At 51.2% G+C, this 24,267-nt stretch overlaps 1 protein-coding gene across 7 annotated transcripts in view; it reads left to right on the forward strand.

Annotated features, from left to right (window-relative positions):
- Window positions 1-19: 19 nt before the first annotated feature.
- VPS37C (VPS37C subunit of ESCRT-I) overlaps window positions 20-24,267 on the forward strand; it is a 27,990-nt gene continuing 3,742 nt past the window's right edge. The window contains exons 1-4 of one of the 7 annotated variants that reach the window (XM_032283252.1): window positions 63-321; window positions 6,925-7,035; window positions 19,339-19,437; window positions 23,991-24,162. In XM_032283252.1, coding sequence (XP_032139143.1) covers window positions 19,345-19,437; window positions 23,991-24,162 — 265 coding nt within the window. In that variant the 5' untranslated portion in view covers window positions 63-321; window positions 6,925-7,035; window positions 19,339-19,344. Of the gene's footprint in view, window positions 322-4,605; window positions 6,780-6,924; window positions 7,036-19,338; window positions 19,438-19,894; window positions 20,188-23,990; window positions 24,163-24,267 lie in introns of those variants that run through there. The other 6 variants (XM_032283253.1, XM_032283254.1, XM_032283256.1 and 3 more) reach the window with 6 other exon arrangements.

Here is a 24,267-nt window from a genome sequence, read left to right on the forward strand (position 1 = left end):
GGCCTGGTCTCCGCCCAGTGGGCGGGGTCTCCTCCCGAGGCCGGGGCGTGCGGCGCGCCCGCGCGCGAGGGGTCTCTTGGGCGCGCCCGTGGGTGTGGCCCGGGCGGCCGCGAGTGTCTGTGTGGCACGATGTCGTGGTAACTCAGGCGCGCCAGGCGGGGCGCCCAACGGGGTCGCGGGGCGAGCACGCCCGCCGCTGCGGCGTCGGGCGTTGCAGGGGGTGTCACATCCGGTGGGGGGCGGGCCTGGCGGACCCCGGAAGTGTGGGAGCGGCTGCGGTTTAACCCGCGGTGGCGGCGGCGGCGGCGGCAGCCCTGGCAGGTGAGCGGGGACTGGGGAGGGTCCCGGCTCTGCCGCAGGCAGGCGGGGCAGAGGGCGACGGTGGGGGACGGCGCCGGCGGTGGCTCCCCGGGCTCCTCCGCCTGCCCGCCTCACCCTGGCAGAGGCCGGTGATTGGGCACGAGGGGCGCGTGACTCGCGCCAGGGGCCGGCGCCCCTGCCCCTTGCGGTGGGAGGGAGGGAGGGCGCGAGGCGCCGCCCCGGCTCCCCTGCAGGTCGCACCTCCAGCCCCGCCCCGCCCCTCACCGCCACCTTTCTTTTTCCACCTCGGTAGCCCCTCGCCCCATAAGTGAGCATCTGCGGTTACAATTCTGATGACATTACAGCCAGTTAGCCTATTGTATAGATGGGGAAGCTGAGGTCTAAGAGTAGGGTCTCACTTGCTAGAGGGCACGCGGGAGACGAGTGGCAGAGTGGGTGTTGGAGGGACTTTGGTCTTTGACTTCCTGGCTTGTGCCCTTTCCCCAGGGCATTGAGAGATGGGACTTTCAGCTTTGGCTTTGTTCAGGACTCAGACTTGGACCTCCCAGCATCATTGACCAGTTCTTACCCCGGGACCCTCTGGGTGCAAAGGGCAGCGGGCGTATACATAAACATTCTGTCCCTGTTTCCTCTCCATTTCCTCCTCAGCCAGTGAGGTGATTTCCCACTTTACCGACGGGAGAAGGAGTCACCTGGAGCTGTTTTGTGAATTACTGGCAGAGTTGACTATACAGCTTGGGATTTTAGCCCCTGAGCTGAGGCAGTGCTTTCTCAGCTACACCTTGTCTGGGCTCACCTACGCTGGGAATGCCAGTCTTTAGCTCCAGAAACTTGCCAGACTAATTTCTCTTCGCTCCAGCAGTACCTCAGTTTCCCTGTTGCTACCTAAGGCCTTTTCCGCCCCCTTTATTGGCTCCAGGAGTCCCATTTCCTACTTATGCACCAAGATGCTGCCACCCGACTCTCAGTTCTGTGACTCTTGGCGTTAGAGCTGGAGGTGGTGGTGCCCGAGGAACTGGAGAAAGAAAGACTTTTACTTTGTTGTCCAAAGCTGCAGCCCTGCAGAGACCTGAACTCTGTAGTTCCAGGTGGGACTGGGGACTGTTGAAGTGAAAATACTAGACGCTGAAGTGAGTCTTTGTTCTTTGAGGTCATAGTGCCCAGAAAAGCCTTTTTCCTAGATTATCTCGGAAATTTGGTTCTGTGCCTTTGTAATTTCCATTAAGTAGAAGATTTTCATTGTAGACTTTCTGGGCAGTTTCTGGCCACTGTTTTGCAGGTAGCAATGGCTGTGATTTCTTTCTTTCTTCTTCTTTTTTTTTTAACAGCTGTGATTTCTTGCTTGGCTTCCGTTTGTTGGGCACTGTTCTGGGGGTTTCTGAACATGCGATATTCTGCGAACATGTCCAAATAGGTGGTGATTCCATTTTATGGATGAAGCGAGTTGCAGAGATTTTAGGTAACCTGGCTAGTGTCACACAGCCAGTAAGTGGCCAAGTTGGTTTATTTATTTATTTTTTGAGACGGTGTTTCACTCTTTTGTCCAGGCTGGAGTGAAGTGGTGTGATCTCAGCTCACTGCAACCTCTGACCCCACCCCGGGTTCAAGTGATTCTCCTGCCTCCGCCTCCCAAGTAGCTGGGATTATAGGCACCTGCCACCACGCCTGGCTAATTTTTGTATTTTTTAGTAGGGACAGGTTTTCACCATGTTGGCTGGACTGGTCTCAAACTCCTGGCTTCAGGTAATCCACCCACCTCGGCCTCCCAAAGTGCTAGGATTACAGACATGAGCCACAGTGTCCTGGACAAGGGATTTCTAACCCATCAGTCTCATTTCGAGGCTAATATGCTTTTAATCTGTGACCCTTTAGTTTCCCTAAGGTACTGGACCTTAAGAATCATTTCTGATGCTTGTTAAAAATACGGAGCTCCACCTCTGGAGATTCTTGTGCTGTTATCTGGAGGAGGGCCCAGAAATCTATTTTTAATAAATGCACTGGGTGATTCTTACTGTAAGGCGAGTTTGGGAAGCACCGCCGCCTTTAAGAACTTTGTAGATTTGCTGGGCCGCTGGTAGCTTAGATGTGAGATTATTCCTGAGGGTTCTTGTTTTCTTTTTGTTTATTGCTTTGAAGTTTGTTGATTTGCCTTTAAAAGGCCATTGTGTTAACTAGCTATATGAATCATTTCTGGACGCTGCTGACCAGTAATAATAGGGGTTTTCCAGGCTGACGAAATCAGGTCACTGAAGACCTGAGTTAATGGATTTCACTGTTTTAATCCGGTTGGATCTCTGTTGTGTGGAAGTTCTGTTAGAAGTTTCTTTGAAGGGTGTGGCGTTTCCGCAAGGTTTTGGTCTGTTCCCAGGTGGTTACCGAGTGACAGAGAGTTGTCTAATGGCAGCCCTGTCAGAGGTTTTGTCAGCTTTAAAGCATGTTTGCTTAGTAGGTGCTCCTTTCAATTCATATCTCACCTCTTTATCTTCATTTGCTTGTTTATGTAAAAGATTAAGCAAATATCAAACAGGTTTGTCTTGATTTAGCTGGGGCTGACAAGTAGGACCCCTGGGGCTTAGGATGGGCTGGAGAGGGCAGAGAGTCTCCCCAGTGAACTTCAAGCAGATAGCTCAGGCAGGTGAGCGCAGCTTTGAAGACCTGTAAGTATTTTTAGTCCCACTACTGATTATCTGGTCCCACCTCAAGCATGACTAAAATTAGTCACAGGGGTAGTGTTCTTTTGAAAAAAACACTGATTTCTAATTTTCTTTTAGAGAACATACTTTTCTATTAAATTTCCTGAGGCTTGTTTTGTGGCCCAGAATATGGTCCATTTTGGTAAGTGTTCTGTGAGCACTTGAGAAGATTGTGTATTCTGCTATTGTTGAGTCAAGTGTTGAGTAACTTTCAATTCAGGCAGGTTGGTTTGTGATGTTCGTCTTGTGTGTCCGTACTGATTTTTGGTGTTCTGTTCTTTCAGTTATTGAAAGAGGGACATTGACACTCTGATTATAATTGTGGATTTGCGCATTTCCCCTTGTAGTTTTGTCAGTTTGTGTTTCACATGTTCTGAAGCTGTGTTGTTAATTGCATAATCCTTTATGAGTATTATATGTCCCTGTATGAATTGACTTTCTTTGTTGTATCGTATTAGTCTGTTCTGCATTACTATAAAGGAATACCTGAACCTGGATAATTTGTAAAGAAAAGAGATTCATTTGGCTCACAGTTCTGTAGCCTGTACAAGGAGCATAGCACCAGCATCTGCTTCTGGTGAGGATTCGGGAAGTTTTTACTCATAGCAGAAGGTGAAAGGAGAACAGGTGTGTCTCACAGCCAGAGAGGGAGCCAGAGAGATGCCGGGCTCTTTTAAGCAACCATCTCACATGTGAACTAAATGAGCAAGAACTCATTACTGCAGGGAGGGCACCAAGCCACCCGTGTGGGATCTGTCGTGTGACCTAAACATGTCTCACTAGGCCCCACCTCCAACATTGGGAATCACATTTTAACAGATTTGGAGGGGACAGATATCCAAACTATGTCATTTATTGTGAGATGACCCTTTTAGCCCCTGGAAATATTCTTTGCTCTGAAATCTACTTTGTCTGATATTAGTATAGCTAATCCAACTTTAAAAAATTTGTGTTAGGAATTGATGTCCAGAATATGCAAAGAACTTCTACTACTCAACAACAAAAACCAGCCTGATTCAAAAATGAGTGAAGGGCTTGAATAGATATTTCTTCTAAGAAGATATACAAATGGCCAGTAAGCACATGAAAAGATTCTCAATGTCACTAGTCATTATGGAATGCAAATCAATACCCCAAGGAGCTACCACTTCACCCATTAGGATGGCTATTAAAAAAACAAAACAGTAAATAATAAGTATTGACAAGGATGTAGAAAAATGGAAACCCTTGTGCTTTTTTGGTGGGAATGTAAAATGGTGTAGCCAGTGGAAAATTGTATGGCAATTCCTCAAAAATTTAAACATAGAATTGCTGTATCATTTAGCAGTTCCACTCTTGAGTATATATGAAACGAAGTGAAAGCAGACACTTGAAGAAGTATTTGCATATCCATGTTCGTAGCAGTGTTATTTACAATAGCCAAAAAGTTGGGAGCCGCGTTAAGTGTCCATTGACAGGTGAATGGATAAACAAAAGAAAAAAATCAGTGCCCGCCACCACACCCAGCTAATTTTTTTTTTTTTTTGTATTTTTGGTAGAGACAGGGTTTTACCATGTTGGCCAGGCTGGTCTCAAACTCCTGGCCTCAGGTGATCCGGCTGCCTTGGCCTCCCAAAGTGCTGGGATTACAGGCATGAAGTTTGATTCTTTAAAGGCTTGTTAGGTGGGATCAGAACAGCCTTAGGCCCGGGCCTGATTTTTCCTCACCATGGAGGCAATATTGTCTTTAGTACTTTACCGATGTCCCGTGAATGATGAGGTTTTTCCACTGTGGCTGGTGGGCATGCAGACTGTTTCTGTTTCAATTCGAGGTCCGAGGATGGTTGCCTTGGACTGGTACAGATCGGTACTAGCTGAGAACTGGTGGGGGACCCTCTGCAGGTTTCTGGGGTTCTCCGTGTGGCCCTTCTCTCTCTGGTACTCTGCTCTGTGAGCTCCGGCTACGCCGGCCTCCCTGCAGTTTGAATTCCTCTTCTCCACTCCCTGTACGTTGGGCCTGGAGTCCCTCGAGGAGTCACTTGGAGCAGCTGTAGTACTCACTGTCAGGGATCATTATTCTCTGCTGTCTGATGTCCGGTGTTTACAAACTATCGTTCTGTGTGTTTTGTTGGCTTTGTCTGGCTTTTTAGTTTTTCTGAGGCAGGAGAGTGAATCTGTTGTCTCTTCCTCCACGTTAGCCGAAAGCAGAAGTCCCCGTCCGGTCAGCATTCCTTGGATACCTGGTGTCTTAGTCCGTTTTTTCATACTGCTATAATAAAAAGAACTGCCCAAGACTGGATAACTAATAAGGAAAAGCGGTTTAATTGACTCACACTTCCACACGCTTGGGAGGCTTCAGGAAAGTTACAGCGTGGAAGGTGAAATGGGCACATCTTACATGGCGGCAGGTGAGAGAGCGTCTGTAGGAGAAACTGTCAAACGCTTATAAAACCACATATCTCATGAGACCTCATTCACTATCACCAGAGCAGGACGGGGGAAGCCGCCCCTGTGATCCAGTCACCTCATACCAGGTCCCTCCCTCCACTTGTGGGGATTACAGGGATTACAATTCAAGATGAGATTCAGGCGAGGACACAGAGTCACACCTTATCACCTTGTATGTGGCCAGTGTTGACCTAGGCACTGGGATGCAGAAACAAACACGACATGACATGAGCTGTGCTCTTGGGGAGCTCACAGTCTTGCTGGAGAAACATGCTCCTTCCTAAACAAAATGCTGCTTGCTGTGTACAGGGAAGGCAGGATGAACTCTCTGGGAGGAAGGAGCAAGGAAAGCGTTAGAGAGTTGCTGACTTTCGAGGGATGGAGCAGGCATTTTCTAGATGGGAAAGTGTAGGAAAGAGTATTCCAGGCAGAGTGGAGAGTAAGAGCAAAGCAGGGCGGTCTGTGCTGTGCGCTCCTTATAGGCCAGGGTCCCTGTCGTATTGATCTTGAGATCAACATATGTTAAGTGACTGGAAGTGTGGTTTTTGTTCTGGGGCAGGTAGGTAGAACAGAAAGAGTTGGGATGGAGTGAGCTACCTGTGGAGAAATAGAGGCTCGGGGTCAGCTGATACAGGGCATTGTATACCAAGCCAAGGAGCCTGAGACTTTGAACATAATACTGAAGTGCTGGGGAGCCATGGGAGGGCCGTGGGAGCTCTGACTGCTCTCTCGAGGTTACTGGGGTGTGCAGAAAAGAGGGCTGGAGAGGGCCGGGCTGGCGCAGGGCAGACATTCTGTGCAAGGATGAAAGTGAGCCCAGAGCTCAGTGCCATCATGGATCCGGCATTGCCACCCTCTGATAACGGCCTTCATGGATTCCTGCCTGAGTCAAGAATAGATTTGAGGAGGGCCTGGCTTGGTTTCTCTTTTTCTGTGACCATCTTGATGATGATTCCTCTGGACCCGGAAGTTCTGGGTCAGGCTTGTCACTGGCAGGAGTAGGGGCTGTAGCTGCCTCACCTTATGTCAGCCTAGGATGGCCAAACCTTGGTGAGAACCCCGGTCTCATCATCTTGGGCTTTGAACAGACACAGCTCGTGTGATCGGTGCACACTCCTGGATGTTCGTCTTGAGTGTGTCTTTGCCTTGACCTCCCTCTTGATCCCTTCTTAAGGGACCAGTTGGATCCGATTGCTCAGCTTGCTCTGTGCAGATTAGAAGTAGGCTGGGGGAGGAGGGTCAGCTGCAGATTGAAATCGTTTCCGAGTCATCTGAACAGTAGGGACAAAGGAGATACAAGTGGAATTTGGCGTGAAGTCAGTATGTGTTTCTTTTCAAGTGAGTCATGGGCCAAAGAAGGAAGAGGCCTTGCCAGATGGCTGAGCTTGACTGTCAGGAAGTTTCAGAAACCAGCTACTTACTAAATCATCTGCTCCTTGGCCATCATTTTGATTGACGCTGAATGCTGCTGATCTGATTACAGATTGTTGATTCAGCCATTGGAGTTATGTTTCTGTGTTGACGGATGCCATCCCTGGAGGAATCTTAAATTCTGTGTCCTCAGAGTCCACACAGGAAGTGCAGAGTTGCAGAGGTAAGAATGGGCTGAGTGTCTGCGCTGTGCCACGATGATTGAAATCACGACAGTTTATTGATCCCTGCCTGAGAGCCAGACTTTAGACTTTCTAGGTATGAAACTCAGTTCGTCCTTAGAAAAGCTCCATCTTTTTTTATTTTTATTTTTTGAGTTGGAGTCTTGCTGTGTCTCCAGGCTGGAGTGCAGTGGCAGGATCTCGACTCACTGCAGCCTCCACCTCGCAGGTCCAAGCAATCTCCTGCCTCAGGCTCCCAAGTAGCTAGGACTACAGGCATGCGCCCCCACGCCCAGCTGATTTTTGTATTTTTGGTAGAGATGGGGTTTCACCATGTGGGCCAGGATGGTCTCGATCTCTTGACCTTGTGATCTGCCTGCCTCAGCCTCCCATAGTGCTGGGATTACAGGCGTGAGCCACCACGCCCGGCCAAAAGCTGCATCTTATAGAAGACACCGAGGCACAGAGATCTGAAATTACCCAGCCAGGTTCTCCCCAGCCAGTAAGCGAGAGTGCAGGCTGTCTGCCTTACAGATTCAGGGCCTTTAATCCCTGGGTCTCCCCTGCAGAGCTGAGGTTCAAAGGAGGCACCGCTCCAGTGCTGCTGGGGCTCCTGGGTCTATACCCCTGTTTGGACCTTAGTCTGAGGGCTGGTGAAGGAGAGTAGTTACCACTCTAGTATTTGTTAGGACAACATTATGCTGGGTTCTGAACAAAATATAACAGGTCCTACTCTTGAGGGGTCTAGTTGAAGATGTCCCTACTAACCACCATTTGTTAAGTTAGTCCCCAGAGCCAGGCCTGGCGTTTGGTGGATGTGGACTTGATTGAGGCAGTCTAGCAAGCGCGGGCCCGTGAAGCTGTGCAGCCTCCATTGCAGGTCAGGCTCTGCACTTCCTCCCTGTGAGACTGTGGCAGGCACAGAAGTTCAGTTTCTCCTCTTTAAAATGAGGAAAGGCCGGGCGCAGAGGCTCACACCTGTAATCCCAGCACTCAGGGAGGCCGAAGTGGTCAGGAGATTGAGACCATCCTGGCGGACATAGTGAAACCCCATCTCTATTAAAAATACAAAAAATTAGCCAGACGTGGTGATGTGCGCCTGTAGTCCAGCTACTCGGGAGGCTGAGGCAGGAGAATCGCTTGAACCTCGGAGGTGGAGTTTGCAGTGAGCTGAGATTGCACCACTGCACTCCAGCCTGGTGACAGAGCGAGACTCCGTCTCAAAAAAAAAAAAAAAAAATGAGGAAAGGCCGAGGATGGATAGCAACACAGGCGCAGTGAGGATTACCTGAGTTGCTGCGCATAAAACGCCCGGGATAGCCTCTGAACTGTGAGCAGTCTCTAAACCTCAGACGCAGGGCCTGTCACAGTTCCTGACACTGATCGGACAGTGAGGCTCTGCAGGGCAACTGGGCAGGACACGGTAAGGTTTGGTTTGACGACCCCCTGCCCTGCGCTGCTGACGAGGCATCATAGCTGAAAGGGAGGAGGGGACAGGGCAGGGGCCGGTGAGGGTTGGGAGCAGCAGAGGTGAGGGGTTAGGGCAGTGGTCTTAGGGGCCAACTCTAGGTCAAGGGGGAACTGAGCTGTGAGAACAGGGCTCTCCCTGACCCCTTTGCCCGTAGCATGTGCACTGTGAAGTATTCTGTGCAGTGGGGCTTGGATTAAATGTTCTGTTTGGAAAAAAAGAAAAAAATTCTTCTCCTTTTAAAAAGGTTGAAAGTGACAGGATTAGGCTAAACAGGGCAAATGGTCAGAGGAGGAGGGTGTCCTGTCTAGACTGGCTAGGCTATCTGTTCCCCCACCGCCCCCGCCCCACTACCCATTGACAGCTGGGAGATGAGGGAAGGAGCGGGGCAGTATGGCCAGCCTCAGGGAAGCAGTGTGATAGGACACATTCATCCAGGGACCCTGGTGGGATGGGAGAGAGAGACCCTGGAGGTGGGAAGACCAGGGATGGGTGCGTGTAAGAGCCTTGGGACCACTGACTAGCTAAAACCTGGTGATAGGACATCAGGGATTGGGGGACCCACATATCTGAGCTGACCTGGAGGCCTGGAAGTCAGGGCCAGGAGCTGAGGTCACTGATAGAAACGGAGACTGGGAGGAAAGCCTAGTTAGGGGGAGAAAAAAGGTTGAATTGTGAGAGGAGTGGCGATGGAGGAGTGCTGGAGTGCAGGTGTGTGGAGATTCGGCAGGTTTCGGAGGAGGTTCTTTAGGGGATGGGCGGGTCAGCAAGGCCAAGCCAGCGCCTGGGAGACTCGGTGTGAGCGCTGGTCTCTGCAGCCTGCCCTGTGCTGATAGAACCTCCCAGCCAGCGGGGCGGCTTAATTTCCTGAAGTCTGCCACTCCAGTGCCTCCCACTCTTTGGCACAGCGATGGGCTCATTCTTCTTGGGTCTTCTCACTTAAGGGCCTTGCCTCTGGGCAAACGGGTCAGATGGAGTTTTTCATTGTATGGAGGAGCATTCAGTTGTTATGTAAATATCTACGTAAAGACAGTTTCCTTCATAAAGCAATTTCCTTATCATGAGAGATTGTACATTCCCCACACATATGCTGCTGTTTGAGGACTCGTCTAGATTGGTTTGGAGCTTGTTTCAGAAAGCCACACCCTTTGCTTCCCTCTGGGATCGGCTCTTATAGAGTCCTCTGGGTCCAGACCCAGCTGGGTGCCTGGCACAGTTGATAGGCAGCATTTCGTAACAGCCATGACGGTGTGGGAATTAAGACTGCCTGGTGCCTGCCAAGGGCCGGGCCTGCCGCCTGGTGGTCTTGTTTAATTCTCTTTTAATCCTTACAACCCCGTGATGTTGAGAGTATTAGCCCTATTTTACACATGAGAAACAAAAAAGAAAGGCTGAATGATTTGCCCAAGGTTACATAGCTAATGAAAGGTCAAGATGGGATTCAAATCTAGGAGTTTTTGCCTCCAAAGCCCCTTCACATCATCTTAACTATTTATCCGTAGTGGGTGGGAGGAATCTCCAATCCCAGCCCAGCTCCAACCCCAGCAATTCCTTAGAAAGAATGAAAACCAGCTGGGGGCGTGGCACAGGCCTGGACTCCCAGCTGTTTGGGAGGCTGAGGTGGATTGCTGGAGTCCAAGAATTTGAGGCTGTGAGGTGAGCTATTGTTGGGCCCCTGCACTCCAGCCTGGGCCACAGAGTGACGGGGCGAGACCTTCATCTCTTAAAAAAAAAAAATAAAAACGCAAAAAAGGTGGGGCACGGTGGCTCACACCTGTAATCCCAGCACTTTGGGAGGCTGAGGCGGGCAGATCACGAGGTCAGGAGATTGAGACCATCCTGGCTAACATGATGAAACCCGTCTCTACTAAAAAATACAAAAAAAATTAGCCGGGCATGGTGGCATGTGCCTGTAGTCCCAGCTACTCGGGAGGCTGAGGCAGGAGAATCGCTTGAACCTGGGAGGCGGAGGTTGCAGTGAGCTGAGATCTCGCCACTGTACTGCAGCCTGGGCGACAGAGCAAGACTCCATTTCAAAAAAAAAAAGAAAAAGAAAAAACTAAAAACGCCTCCCTCTTCATGACTTATACTGTTAACTTTTCCAGTTGTAGGGAAGGTCAGTTCAGTGCTGCTTTGGGTCAGGAGAGAAAGACTTGAGGATTTTTTTTTTAACTCCCTGTGGGAAGTTGGGAAACAACAGCTTGATACTTGGATGCACAGCTGGAATCATTCCGGGAAAAGAAAACCGGATCAGGCTCACAAATATTTCCTCATTAAGCAGCGTGACTAGGAAGGTTTCTAAGGCAACAGCAGGTGTTTCTGACATACAAGGTAAGATGGGGCCAGTTCCTTTTTAACGCTTGCAGGTTGGACTTTGCAGGTTGCCCTGGCAACAGCAGCTTCTGATACCATAGGTGGATGTGGGGAATGTGTAAGGAACCAAGGGATTTTGGGCTCGAGGTCGCTGGCAAGTAAGTGTTGTGTGGTAAGGTGAGGAGAGTGGTGGAGGCTGGAACCCACCTGCCCGATCTCAGCAGCCATTTCACTTGGCAGATCACACCCCAGGGTTTTCAGGAGTGACCCCATGTGGTGGAATAATTTATATTTGTTCAGTGCTAGGAATTTGCAAAGCTCTTTTGGGCTGTTCGCTTATCTGAGCCACATAGCAACCTCTGAGGTGGGATTATCATCGTGGCCCCCCATTAAGGAAACCGAAGTTAAAGGACTTGATGAAGGTCACACAGTTAAAGAGCTCTAGCGCTAAAGCACAACCTCAAGGCGTCTGTTTTCAAATTCCCTGTCTGCACAGGACAGAATTCTGTGCAGATACAGAGTTTGGGGGAAGAGTTGGCAGCCACTTAGATAGAGGCCAGGGGTAAGGGGCAGTGCAGATTGTCTCTGGGACTGGCATGCCACACTCTGATCTCACTGCCCTCACTGTCTAGAAAATGCTGCATTTTGTAGTCCAGCGTTATGTTTTTTTTTTTTTTTTTTTTTGAAGGTTATCCTTGTAAAGGATCTCTGATCAGTGGAAACGATTTGTTTTTGAGCCGATTAGCTCATTGAGGAAAACCATCAGTGCGTGGCTTTTTTTCCCCTGATAAGAATAGATCTGGAAGGCTGCCCCAAGTTCAAACCCTCCCCAGAGTCCCCCTTCCTCCCCGCCTGCTAGGAAGTTCTGTGGCCTCGTGTACTGGGCACATGGCACTGTCTTTGGCGTAAATCCACTGGCCCTGTGCTATCTTTTACCAGATCGTGTACCCCGTGCTCAAGGCCTGTAGGATCGATTTAGTCAAAATATAAAGTAACGGAAAGGAATTGAGACCAAAGATCAAAGCAGCAGGTGCCAGGTGGCCAGTCCGTCTGCACCCAGAAATGCTGCTTCCTCGGTTCTTACGGCAAAGCTCCAGTGCGTTCAGCCTGTGCCCCCACCCCAGCCTCCTTTCAGTGCATTGTGGCAAACAGTGGGACTCCAGGATGCCTGTGGGATGTCTTTGTCACCTCTCCCCTCTTCCCCGCTCCCTTTCTGTAATCTGTATCCTTGCACGGGTCTCCCATAGAGGATGTGGTGTCAATTTCAGGTGACACACAGCAGCTGGTGGGTTTTGATGGTCTGCCCAGAGTTTTTCACAACTTTGAGTTGGCTACTGAAATTTAGAAATGGGAAGGTGCACCTAGGTGTGGCGTCCTGGCTTCCCTTTGGAGAGCTGATGGGTCTGGAAAGCTGGCAAGGCTGCAGGAGGGGCCTGGAACCTGCAGGAGGGGCCTGGAACCTCCAGGGCCGCTTTCCAGCCAGACGTACTCCCTGCCTGGCGCTTGGCCTCCTCCCTTGTAGGCCACTGGGATTGGGACCTCTGGTGGGGGTGAAAACTACAGAGGCAACTTTAAAAAGCAAAAGGAAAAAACAAAAGCAAGTTCTTGTTCCCAGGGCCTGTTAGTGAGGCCAAAGGGACACTTTTCCCCTTCTCTCTGCGAGGAACGCAGACTAGCTCAGGCATAGCTTTCTCACCTGTTCCCTCCCAGCCAGATCACTTTCGAGTTGTTGGTATCACCCCAGAAAAGGTGTTCCTGCTGTACCTGTGAACGTGTGCGGCCGCCTGCCTCACAGCTCTCCCTCCTTCCCCCTCCCAGCCACTCGGATCTGCAGTGGCTCCCACTGGGCTGTGCCGCTGCTGGGGTGGTTCGAGCAGATGCCTGTGGCCAAGCTTTCCCGGCCCACAGAGCGGCCCTGTCTACTCTTCACTCTGCCTCTGTTACGCTGCTCTCACCTGTATTCATGATGAATGATTGTGAGTATTTTTGCCTTTTTAAAACTAAACTGAGTTGCTTGAGAGTTAGGACCAGCTCTTACCTGTGAATGTGTCTGGCTTATAGTACAACTCCCCCAAATATTTGTTCACATCCTGCTGCCCCCATTTATCCTTCCTCCCGTGATGGGGGCCCTCACAGTGTTCTTGGCAAATGTCATTGCTTCAGAAGTGTTTATTCAGTAAAGGAGTGGAGGAATGCAGGCAGGCAGGGGTGAGTGGGCAAGGCCCCATTCTCTGTCCCCACATCTTCACTGACTTGTTCTCCCCTTCCTCTCTCCATCACTTCTTGGGCAACTCTTATTGTGTGCTGAGATCCAGTCTCTGCTGGGCTTGGGATGACGAAGATGAAGGAGACATGCTACTTGTCTTTAAGGGGTCGATTTAGTCTCACCCTCAACAACTCCCCACTCCTGCATGGCAAGCCCTGGAGGTCACCGGGCATCTTGGCGGTGGGAGGGGCTCTGGACTGGGGCCCTGCTACTGAGGGGCCAAGGTAGCTGGACTCGTCACACCTGCTCGTAGCGAAAGTGCATGGACTCTGGGTCCCTGAAGGACATCTCAGGAACCCCTCAATTCCCTACTTTGGAACATCTGTGGTTTCCGGGGCCACTCGGAGAAGTCTCACTTTGGACTTGTCCCTTGCGTTGGGTGATGGAGTCAGACGCCACCAGCAGTGGATGCCCAGATTTCAGGGGCATCTTCTTAGTGGGCAGCTGTGTGGCTGTGGGCAAAAGAGTTTCCTGTTCTCCCTCCTTCTCCATATTAGGGCCCCAGGGAAGTGCTTGCTGCTTCCAGCCTCGCTGGTGGCTCTGAGGAGCAGGCGATGGCTGTGGGACTGGTGAGAGGAAGGTGTCCGTCATTTCCAGGGGTGGGTGATGCTGTGGTAAGCCCCACAAGGTGGCACTTGTCTGCCCAGCCTCAGATGCTGTGTGAGGGGGGTGAGGTGGGTCTCCCCAACCCGGAGGCAGGGACAGGGAGGGACGGGATAATCGATGTGCTTGCATGGGCTCCTCCTAATGGCTAAACACCTTATCCTCATCGTCACCCTCTGATGGGCCCAGCAGATGGGGCAAAGATGGTGGAGAAATGAAAACACCCGCATAGCGGGGGCAACACCTGCTTCTTTCTGGTATTCATTTTATCTCTGAAATAGGGGGCACTTAAGCTCATGCTGGCTTTACATACTAGAGAGGTTATGTAAATTAACGGGAGCATTTCCAGAGGGCTTTGAGCTCTTTATTTATTTTTTCAATTAAAGACCAGTGTGATAGTACAGAGGGCTTTGATTTCAGAAGAAAAGAGCCATGCAAGTGTTTGGTTGCCCATTTTACAGAAAAGGAAAATTGAGTCCCAAAAAAGAGAACATCTGGCCTCCAACCATTTGGCAAAGTTGGGAGTAGGGTTCTGAGCACTCCTTATTCAGGACATGTTTGTCTGCTACATTCCAGCAGTGCCTTCTGAAACGGGAGCCCCACGAGCAGAGGAGGCAGCAGCTTCCCAGACTCATCCTCCATGTAGGAGGGACTCCTGGCCTGTTAGAAGCCTGACATCATGGCAGCACCATTTTCATGTGACTCTCACCTGCGGAGCTGACCGGAGCTTGGGCCCTCTTCTCGTGAGCTCTGGCTACGACATTCTGCCCGTTGGTCTTGATAGTGTGTGATTTTGCCTCCCTCTGCGATGTGCACTGTCACATGACTGCAAATCTGGAACCAAATCCCAGCATGAAAGACCCCTGCCTTTTGCACCTGGGTGTCAGCTGTCCCGCCTGTTTTGTGCTGGGACAGGGCGTCACCTGTCCCTCCATGCCCGCACAGAGCCAAGGCTTAGGAAGTGCCCTCGGAGTCCTGGGTGGGGACTCACTCTGTAGAAAGAGCATTGCCTGTGTTGTCTTTGTGCCTCTGCCATGACTGGGTGACAAAGCCCTGGGGTCTCTGCTCTTCCTCTGTCAGATGGGGCTGTGTCCACCTGAGTCCCCTCAGAGTGTTAGGGAAAGGGAAAAATAAGATAATAGATGCCAAACTAGTCAGATCCAGGTAGCCTAGTTAAAATGAAAAGGTGATTAAAAATTAAGAATTGGTCAGGCACGGTGGCTCTTGCCTGCAATGCTAGCACTTTGGGAGGCTGGGGCAGGTGGGTCACTTGAGGTCAGGAGTTCGAGACCAGCCTGGCTAACATGGTAAAACTCCATCTCTATTAAAAATACAAAAATTAGCCAGCTTGGTGGCAGGCATCTGTAATCCCAGCTACTCGGGAGGCTGAGACAAGATAATTGCTTTAACCCGGGAGGTAGAGGTTGTAGTGAGCTGAGATTGCACCACTGTATTCCAGCCTGGGCAACAGAGCAAGACTCTGTCTTTAAAAAAAAAAAAAAATTAGGAATCCTGGAGATTCTACAGTTCTAGGTCTGGAGGAGCACTTAGGACTCTGGCTTTAAACAAGGACTCAAGGTGACTCTGAGGGACATGTTGAGAATCCCTGGACCAGTTAAGGCATTGCCATTCTAAAGTGACATCACTCTGTCAGCCGCCCCCATGAGGCTGGGGTGATATTGATGCCCACTGTGTAAGATGGTTGCCAGGGTTCTCATAGCAGCAAATGCTTAGCGGTGCTTACTATGTTCCACACGCTGCTCTGTTTTACAGATGGAGAAACCGAGGCACAAAGAGGTTAGATGACACAGCTAGTAAGTGGCAGAGCTGGCTCCATACCGAGGCAGTCTGGCCCCAGAGTCTCATCTCTTAACCTCTAGACCAGTGGCTCTCACAGTGTGTTTCAAGAGGGCCCCTGGAGGTTTCCAAAGACCCTTTCAGGCCATCCATGAGGTTAGAGTGGTTTTCATAATAATCCTGAGACAACATTTTCTTTTTCACTCTCTTTTCTTGCATAAGTATACAGGGTATTTTCAGAAGCTGCATGACCCGTGATCGCGTTGTCATTCTGGTGGCTAATGGAAGGTGTTGCTTGCGTGTTCTTGTATTTTAAAAATTTCTCGGTTGGGTGTGGTGGCTCACACCTGTTATCCCAGCACTTTGGGAGGCTGAGGCGGGAGGATTACTTGAGTACAGGAGTTTGAGACCAGCCTGGATCGAATAGTGAGACCCCATCTCTACAAAAAAATTAAAAAAAAATAGCTGGGTATGATGACACATGCCTATAGTCCCGGTTACTCAGGAGGCTGAGGTGGGAGGATTGCTTGAGTCTGTGAGGTTGAGGCTGAAGTGAGCTGAGATCGTGCCATTGCACTCTAGCCTGAGCAGTAGAGTGAGACCCTGTTTCAAAAAAACTTTTCTTCCACTTTTAATTTCTAACATGGTAAATACTGATAGCTATAATCCACATAAACAGCACTCTTTGGAGTCCTCAGAAACATTGCGAGTGAACAGAGGTCCCGAGACCAAAAAGTTTGGGATGTGTTGTTCGAGGCTGTGATGCCTTAAATATGATATTCGTTAAACATCTGGTGACATTCCCATGGTAAACAGCTGACAGGGGAGTTGGTTCCTGTCCCAGGGAATCTCGGCTCTTCTCGGGGCTTCCCCACGCGTGGAGACCTCCGTGTAGGAGACTGAGTCCTGAACCTGCTGGGTGCTTTCCCAGATGGCGATGCTGACTGTGCTGCTTGTGTGTGGTCAGCCAGCTGCCTGAGACGGAGCTTCTGTCCTCCACCCGGCTGCACCTGTGGCACCCAGCCGTGACTGCAGGAACGAGCAGGTGTTCTGTGGTGGGTGTCCCCTAGGGTGGAGCCAGTCTGGGTGCAGGTGCTGTGGCTGGGTGAGTTCTTGGCTGGGTCATGCTGGGGCCTTCATGTGAAGTCATTGCTGTGGTACTGGAATCTGTTGGCACCGAGCCAGCACCTTGCCTGTGCCATCCCATTGAACCTTGCACCCACCCTGTGAGGGAGGTGCTGGTGTGAGACTCATTTTACAGGTGAGGAGCTCAAGGCTCAGGGAGGTTCCGCCTGTGCCTGCGGCAGGGCCTGGTCTTGATCTGTGTCTGGCTGGCTGAAGCCTGGGCCCCTGATGTGTTTCGGTATCTTCACAGTGTCGCTCCTGCTGTGGCCAGCTCTTTGGAGTTTGGATTTGGGGTGTGTTGTCAGGGTTCCTCCCAGAGTTCTGCTCCAGCCCAGGCCGTCTGCACGCTGCTCTTCCCCTGCTCCAGCTTTTTCTTCTTTTCTTTTTTTTTTTGAGATGGAGTCTCGCTTGGTTGCCCAGGCTGGAGTGGAGTGGCATGATCTCTGCCCACTGTAACCTCCGCCTCCCAGGTTCAAGTGACTCTGGTGCTTCAGCCTCCTGAGTAGCTGGGATTATAGGTGTGTGCCACCACGCCTGGCTAATTTTGTATTTTTAGTAGGTTTGGGGTTTCACCATGTTGGCAAGGCTGGTCTTGAACTCCTAACCTCAGGTGATCTGCCTGTCTTGGCCTCCCCCAAAGTGCTGAGATTACAGGCATGAGCCACCGCGCCTGGCCCAGCTTTTCTTATTTTTCTTATTTTACAATTTTTACAATCTGATGCTATATTGCCTAGGCTGGTCTTGAACTCTGGCCACAAGTGAGCCTTCTACCTTGGTCTCCCAAAATGTTGGGATTATAGGTGTGAGCCAGTGTGTCTAACCTGGCTCTGGGGCTTTAGACCAAGAGGTTTTTGGAGCAGTAAGGTGAGGTGTGGACAGAATGCAGGTTTGAGTTTTGGCTCTGCCATTTGCTGGCTGTGACTTCTACCTTTCAGATGCCCTGTTTGCATATGACGTGGTTGCTGCTACCTCTCCTTGTGAGGGGAGGGGAGACAGCCCGGGGAAACTGACGCGGCACATGCTCAGAAACCAGGGGTCTCCACTGTGATGCAGCTGGCCCTGGACCACCTGTGTCAGTCTCTCCAGGAGGGATTCCAGATTTCTCGGCCTTGCCCTGACCTACTGATGCAGACCTGTGTGGGAAGGGCTGGCCACCTGTGTCATCAGTGAGCGTTCCTGGAATTCAGGCACACACTGAAGTTTGGCAATCCCTGCTTAGAGGTTGGGGGCTACTTTTAACCCTCAGGAGATAAATATAGGTCACACCCCTATATGCATAGCTCCTTATCAGTGGCCATATGATTTGATGTTTGAACCAGGGCACGCTTGAGCGTGGGGGGCTCCCCTCAGGAGTACACTGGGACTTCAGGGCACCTGGGAACATGTGCTTATTGTTTCTCAGTTCTCCTTTTGTCTTTCTGATGGCCCTAGAGATGCTGTTTCCTTCCTACTGCAAAGGGGAAAACTGAGACCTGGAGAAGGATGCTTTGGACCACACAGCTGTAACCTTGGTCCTTGATTGTAGAATGCCTTCGCAGCTGGGTCGTCAGCCTTGGCTCACCCTAGCTGAGTGCTGGTGCAGGTGCGCTGTGAAGGACCCTAGATTGTTGTGGTGGTGGAATCTTTTGAAAACTAAACCTTTGTAATGAGAAAAACCAACATTAAAGCTATGGGGCCGGACACGATGGTGCATACTTGTAATCCCACCACTGTGGGAGGCCAAGGTGGGAGAATCGCTTGAGCCCAGGAGTTTGAGACCAGCCTGGGCAAAATAGTGAGACCCTGTCTCTACAAAAAATTTAAAAATTAGCTGGGGGTGGTGATGTATACCTATAGTGCCAGCTACTCAGGAGGCTGAGATGGGAGGATCATTTGAGCCCAGGAGATCAAGGCTGCAGTGAGCCCTGTTTGCGCCATTGCTCTCCAGCCTGGGCAACAGAGTGAGTCTGTGTCTCAAAAAAAAAAAAAAAAAAAAAAAAGCTATGGAATTCACCTCTGGAAAAGATACAAGCCAGATGAAAATGGAGGACCCTGCCAGCAGAAGGGAAGCAGGTGCCGGGTGTATTTGTGCCTCCTCCCTTCAGTCCCGGGGCTCCCCGCTGGGCCTGGCTGTGACCCATCCACCACAGACAATCGATGGCCCTCTGGGCAGAGTGACAGGGAGAGGGCCGCTGACACCAGCTCTCCATCAAAGCAGATGTCCTCTTTGGGTCGGTCAATTTCTTTTCCTCCTGATTGCCTGCAAGGCCAGCTGGGTGATTTTTTTTTCCCTGCTCCTACGAGGATACACATGACAATTCATTTTGGTGACACATGGAGAGGTCTGCCGTTGTGGGGAATTCTTGGGGGAAACCTGAGGTTTCTGGAACACTAAATATAACAAGTGGTGACAGAGTTGAACTGGTGATGTCAAAGCCAGCAAAGCCCCCCCGCTGTGTGGAGCTTGGCGTATTTCTGGTTCAGACAGAAATAGACACCTACCAGAGGCCACGATGGCATCAGTGCTTGCGGGCAGCCTTGGGCCAAACTTAGTCTCCGTCCCTGCTGCCTGGCCCTCTCCTCCTGCCTTTTCCTCTCTGCTCCATGGGGAGCTCCATCTAGCACCCGAGGGAAGGTGGGGCAGCGAGCTGCAGGAATGTGCTCTCAGAGATCTCCGTCCCTCCTCGAGCCTCCCCAGGGAGTGGGGTTATCTTGGGCTGCCCGTTCCTCACTTTAATGTCACTCTGTTTGCAGGCGAGGATGGAGACACTGAAGGATAAGACTCTGCAGGAGCTGGAGGAGTTGCAGAATGACTCGGAGGCGATTGACCGGCTGGCCCTGGAGTCCCCTGAGGTAGAGGGAGGCCGGGATGGGGCCCAACAGAGGCCAGCAGATGAGGCTTGTTAAGAGGTGCTTTTAAGGGTGCCGGCTTCTTGGGAGTTTTAGCCAAATTCATCTCCCTTTTCTGTGAACTTCATCCTGCTTTGGACTCAGAGGAATCCCTAAGGCTTCAGACCAGTTCCTGGGAGTTCTTGGCAGTGCTGGGCAGGGCAGGGCCTCCTGGGGCCTTCTAGGGACCCAGATACCCCAGGAGTCCCCACACTGTCGTTCCAGCCCAGATCTGGAGGCAGCTCCTCAAAGCACTGGTATGGTTTTGTACCCACTTTCCCCAAGAGCCCTGTGTGATGCCGTCTCTCCAGGTGACTCTAAGACTTCTGGGAGCAGTGCTTGGGCTGAGTTGTAGCTCGTCTCCCATTTGATCCTGTTTTTCCTCATGACAGGACCCTCCTCCTCTTCCTCTTCATCACAGAGTATTTGTGGAAACAAACAGAACCCTTCTGCCTGTGCAGAGATTTACACTGACTAAAGGACGTTCCCTGCCCCTAGCATCTCCTGTGACCCTGGGATGTCCCCTGTGAGATGGGAGAGGTCAGGCCACTCAGCCAGAAATGCCCACGGTCACCCCTTGAGTGGCTGCAGCTCATCCGCTGATCTGGAAGTTCCTGCTTCCTGTCCCTAATGTGAGGGACAGACACAAACGCAAGTAATGCCAGCTCCTTTGGTTTGCATTTGGAGTACACTTTTACTTGCTTGGATGAGCAGGTATGGTGCGTCTCTTCTGTGAACTTGCGGTATTTTGAAAAAAATAATGACACTCCCCCATCTAGTGTCTCCGTGCTTCCATGCGTAGGGGTGCCAGGCGTGAGTCCCCTGCTTCTGTTCTGGTGTGTGCTCTTGCCGCCCACAGCCTGCCCTACTGCCCAAGTGAGGAATCTCACCGGGGTTGTTGGTGACTGAACATGGAGTTGAAAAGACCTCCTGGTGGGCAGAGTGTGAGGAGAGGTGGGCACCGTGGGCACATCCTCTCACCCTAAGGCTTTTTCAGTCCTCAGCAAGGACATGGAGCAGAGCCTACTTGTCTAAGCCCTGGGGCCACTCACATGGTCAGTGAGGCTGTGAGCTCTGGCAGGGCGTGGCTCCTGGCTGGCCTGGTGCTGGGCACAGTGCGGCTCTGCCTGCCGTCCTCTGTCATATTAAGCACCGAGAGCATGGTGCCATGGGAAGCCCAAGGCCTGCTGCTAGAGTATGCAGGGCTGAGCAGGCTGACAGAGTCGTGGCAAAGCAGAGAATCACAGAGAATGAGCAGCGGCGACCTCTTGGGCAGAAGGCACTTGAATTTTGTGGTGTGCAGTCACACCTGTCCCATTCATCTGAACTCTCTGCCAGACAGAACACCGGTGGATCCGGTGGAAATGAAGCAGGACAAGCCACTTGGGGCTTTTCTGTTGTGGGTTCTGAGATGGTAACTGAGTCACTGTGGGATTGTGAGGAGACAGGAGCTCTGTCTTAGTCTGGGACATGGACACGGCTTGGAGAGAAGAGAGTTGGCAGGGGCTGTCTCCACGTAGAATGCTGTGCATGGAGTGGGGTGAGCGGGGAGCTGCTTTGTGTTGGGGGCCAGACAGAGAAAAACAACATTGCAACTTAGTAAGGAAAGTTAGAATGGTTTTATCTCCCACATTGCAACTTTTTAAAATTTTTATTTTTTAGGCGGGTCTTACTTTGTTGCCCAGGCTGGAGTGCAATGGTGCCATCATGGCTCACTGCAGCCTCGACCGCCTGATCTCAGGCAGTCCTCCCGTTTCAACCTCCTGAGTAGCTGGGACTACAGGTGCACACCACCGCACCTGGCTAATTTTTAAATTTCACATTGTAATTTTAAGAACTATTAGATACTTCTTGCTGAGTTTTGCTGTAAATTCAAAGAAAATTCATAATTGTCTGTAAAGTTTAGTAGTAACTCCTTCCTTTTCTAGCTATCAGACTCCTGACCGAGGGTGATCCACCCACCTCAGCCTCCCAAAGTGCTAGGATTATAGGCATGAGCCACTTCACCCGGCCTGATCATGACACATTTCTATGCATGCAACAAAGACTCACATCTACCCCATAAATATCTGTATGAGTATAAATATCTGTATGAGTATAGATTCTCTCTGCTTATTTCCACCAAAGTAATATACCAAAGCCAAACATGTGGAAACAGCTTTTATTTACCCATTTTTAGTCTTACCTCTTTTCAGTGACTGGGAGGACTTCACACTGAACCCCTAATGTGCATCAGTATGCAATTTTTAAAACTGATGCACATTTTGCATATTTATGAGGTAGATGGGAGTCTGTTGCAATGCATAGAATGTGTAATGATCAGGCCAGGTGTGGTGGCTCACGCCTGTAATCCCAGCACTTCGAGAGGCCAAGGTGGGAGGATCACCTGCGGTCAGGAGTTTGAGAGCAGCCTGGCCAACATGGTGAAACCCCGTCTATACTAAAAATATACAAATTAGCTGGGCATAGTGGCATATGCCTGTAGTCCCAGCTACAAGGGAGGCTGAGGCAGGAGAATCGCTTGAATCCATGAGGTGGTGGTTGCAGTGAGACAAGATCATGCCGTTGTATTCCAGCCTGCGAGACAGAGCAAAACTCAGTCTCAAAAAAAGAAAAGAATATGTAATTATAAGGTCAGGGCATTTGGGGTCTCCATCACCTTGAGTATTTACCATTTCTCTGTGTTGGGAACATTTCACACTTCTTGCTACTTTGAAATACGCAATACATTATTGCCGGCCATAGTCATGCCACTCTGCTGTTGAACATTAGAACTTATTTCTTCTATCTAACTGTATGTTTCTACCCATTGACCCACTTCACGGAGAAAGATTGGGAAGGCTGTGGGAACAGGGCGCAGAAATGAGTAGGGCAAGATTTAGGGGAAAACGATGCTGCATAGATGTGTTGGTTTAGACGCAGGGAAAGGCAGTGGGCGTATAGGAAGGCCCTGCAGGGGATGGGTGAGCAGGAGCGCCGTAGGCCTTTCACCCTGGGTCAGCCGTGTAAGTAAAGTCCATGGCGAATCCAAGCTAGATTGAGAGTCACGTATGGTGGTTTGTGTCTGTAATCCCAGCTATTGGGAGGATGAGATGGGAGGACTGCTTGAGGCCAGCCTGGGCAACATAGGGAAACCCCATCTCTACAGAAAATAAAAGAACTTAGCCAGGCATGGTGGTGTGTCCCTGTAGTCCCAGCTACGGGAAAGGCTGAGGCAGGAGGATTGCTTGAGCTCAGGAGTTCGAGGCTGCACTGACCTGTGATCGTACCACTGTACTCCAGACTGGACAACAGAATTGAGACCATGTCTCTAGAAGGCAGCTGCATGGGCTGTAGGCTGGATAGACCCCTGGACCCTACGGTCCCTGAACCCTGGCAGCCTCATCTGGAGGGCTCAGGGAGGGCAGGGAGCTGTGGCGGCCTTCTTTCCAATCTGGGGCACATAGAAGAGGCTATGGGCCTGCCCCAGAGTGCAGGGCCAGGGCCCCTGTAGCTGGGACAGCAGGAGGGGCAGGCTTTCCCTGAGGCCTCTTCCAGAATGCCCACGGGCTTCCTGTGTCTGGTGGGGCATGAGCCAGTCTGGCTTGGTCCGTCACATGCAACCACGGCGGAGAAGCTGCACCGTGCAGGGCCTGACTCAGAGTCAGTCTTGCCGAGCTGTTCCCTACACCCTGTGGTGGCTACTGAGGCCTCTCTTCTGTTGTCCCGTCGTGCTGTCAGTGTACCGTCACCACTGTCTCAGCGTGTGGATCTGACTCCTCGGCCCTCCCCCTTGGCAGGTGCCCGGGGCATCAGGTCACGGACAACTGGGAAGGGTGCCTTGGCTTCTGCTGCACTGGCTGGCAGTGACGAAGAGCCTGGCAGAGGGGAAAAGTGCTGCTTGGCCTGGGGAAGTGTCTTCAGCAGGGAATGTCCAGTGTGGCCCCTCTGGCTCGTCTGTGCAGCTTCTTTGCAGGACACATGTGCCGCATAGGAGGCAGGTCCAGGTCCCTCCTGAGTCAGCAGCGTGGTCTGGTCTGGGGCCTGGGCTCTCACCCCTCAGAGTAACTTGATTTTGGACCTCATTGCATGTCTTGCCTGTGCATCTGGCCAGGGCCACTGGAGGCCACTGTGGTAGATCTCTGGACTCTGAAGCTTGGGGATAAGAAGTTGGGACTTTTTGTTCCTTTCCTCCTAGAAAGCCTCTGATTTTCTCATGTAAATTGGTCCCCGCCTCCTTGGGGCTCTGCACACTCCATCTTAAGTGTCAGTCATGTTGCCTTTTCACCCTCAGCTCCAGGTTCCCATGCGTCTCCACCTCGTGGGTGGCGGGTTAAGGGTTAAGCGAGGCGCAGAGCACTTTGCTCAGGGTTTGAACTCGGCTTTATCTGACTATTTGAGAGCTGAGTATCGCCCTAAGATGAGCCTCTCCGCCCCAAGGTGAGCCAGCCATGTGCCCGTGAAGCCCCTGACCTGTGCTGCCGGAAGGTTGATGGTGATGGACATTTTCCTTACGGTCTGCTGTCCTGCCCTTTTAGGTCCAGGACCTGCAGCTGGAACGGGAGATGGCACTGGCCACCAACCGGAGCCTGGCCGAGCAGAACCTGGAGTTCCAGGGACCCCTGGAGATCAGCCGTTCAAACCTCTCGGATAAATACCAGGAGCTCCGGAAGCTCGTGGAGCGGTGCCAGGAGCAGAAGGCAAAGTTGGGTAGGGTGGCCCCTCTGTGAACTCAGGGTCCCCATTCAGGATTGGATGGGGCCGAGCAGCTGAAACACCGTGAAGGATAGATTCTCTGTCCCATCCCAGGGACGG

The sequence above is a fragment of the Sapajus apella genome, unplaced genomic scaffold (assembly GCF_009761245.1).
Source record: "Sapajus apella isolate SASKATOON/1434 unplaced genomic scaffold, GSC_monkey_1.0 scaffold14, whole genome shotgun sequence".
Lineage (NCBI taxonomy): Eukaryota > Metazoa > Chordata > Mammalia > Primates > Cebidae > Sapajus > Sapajus apella.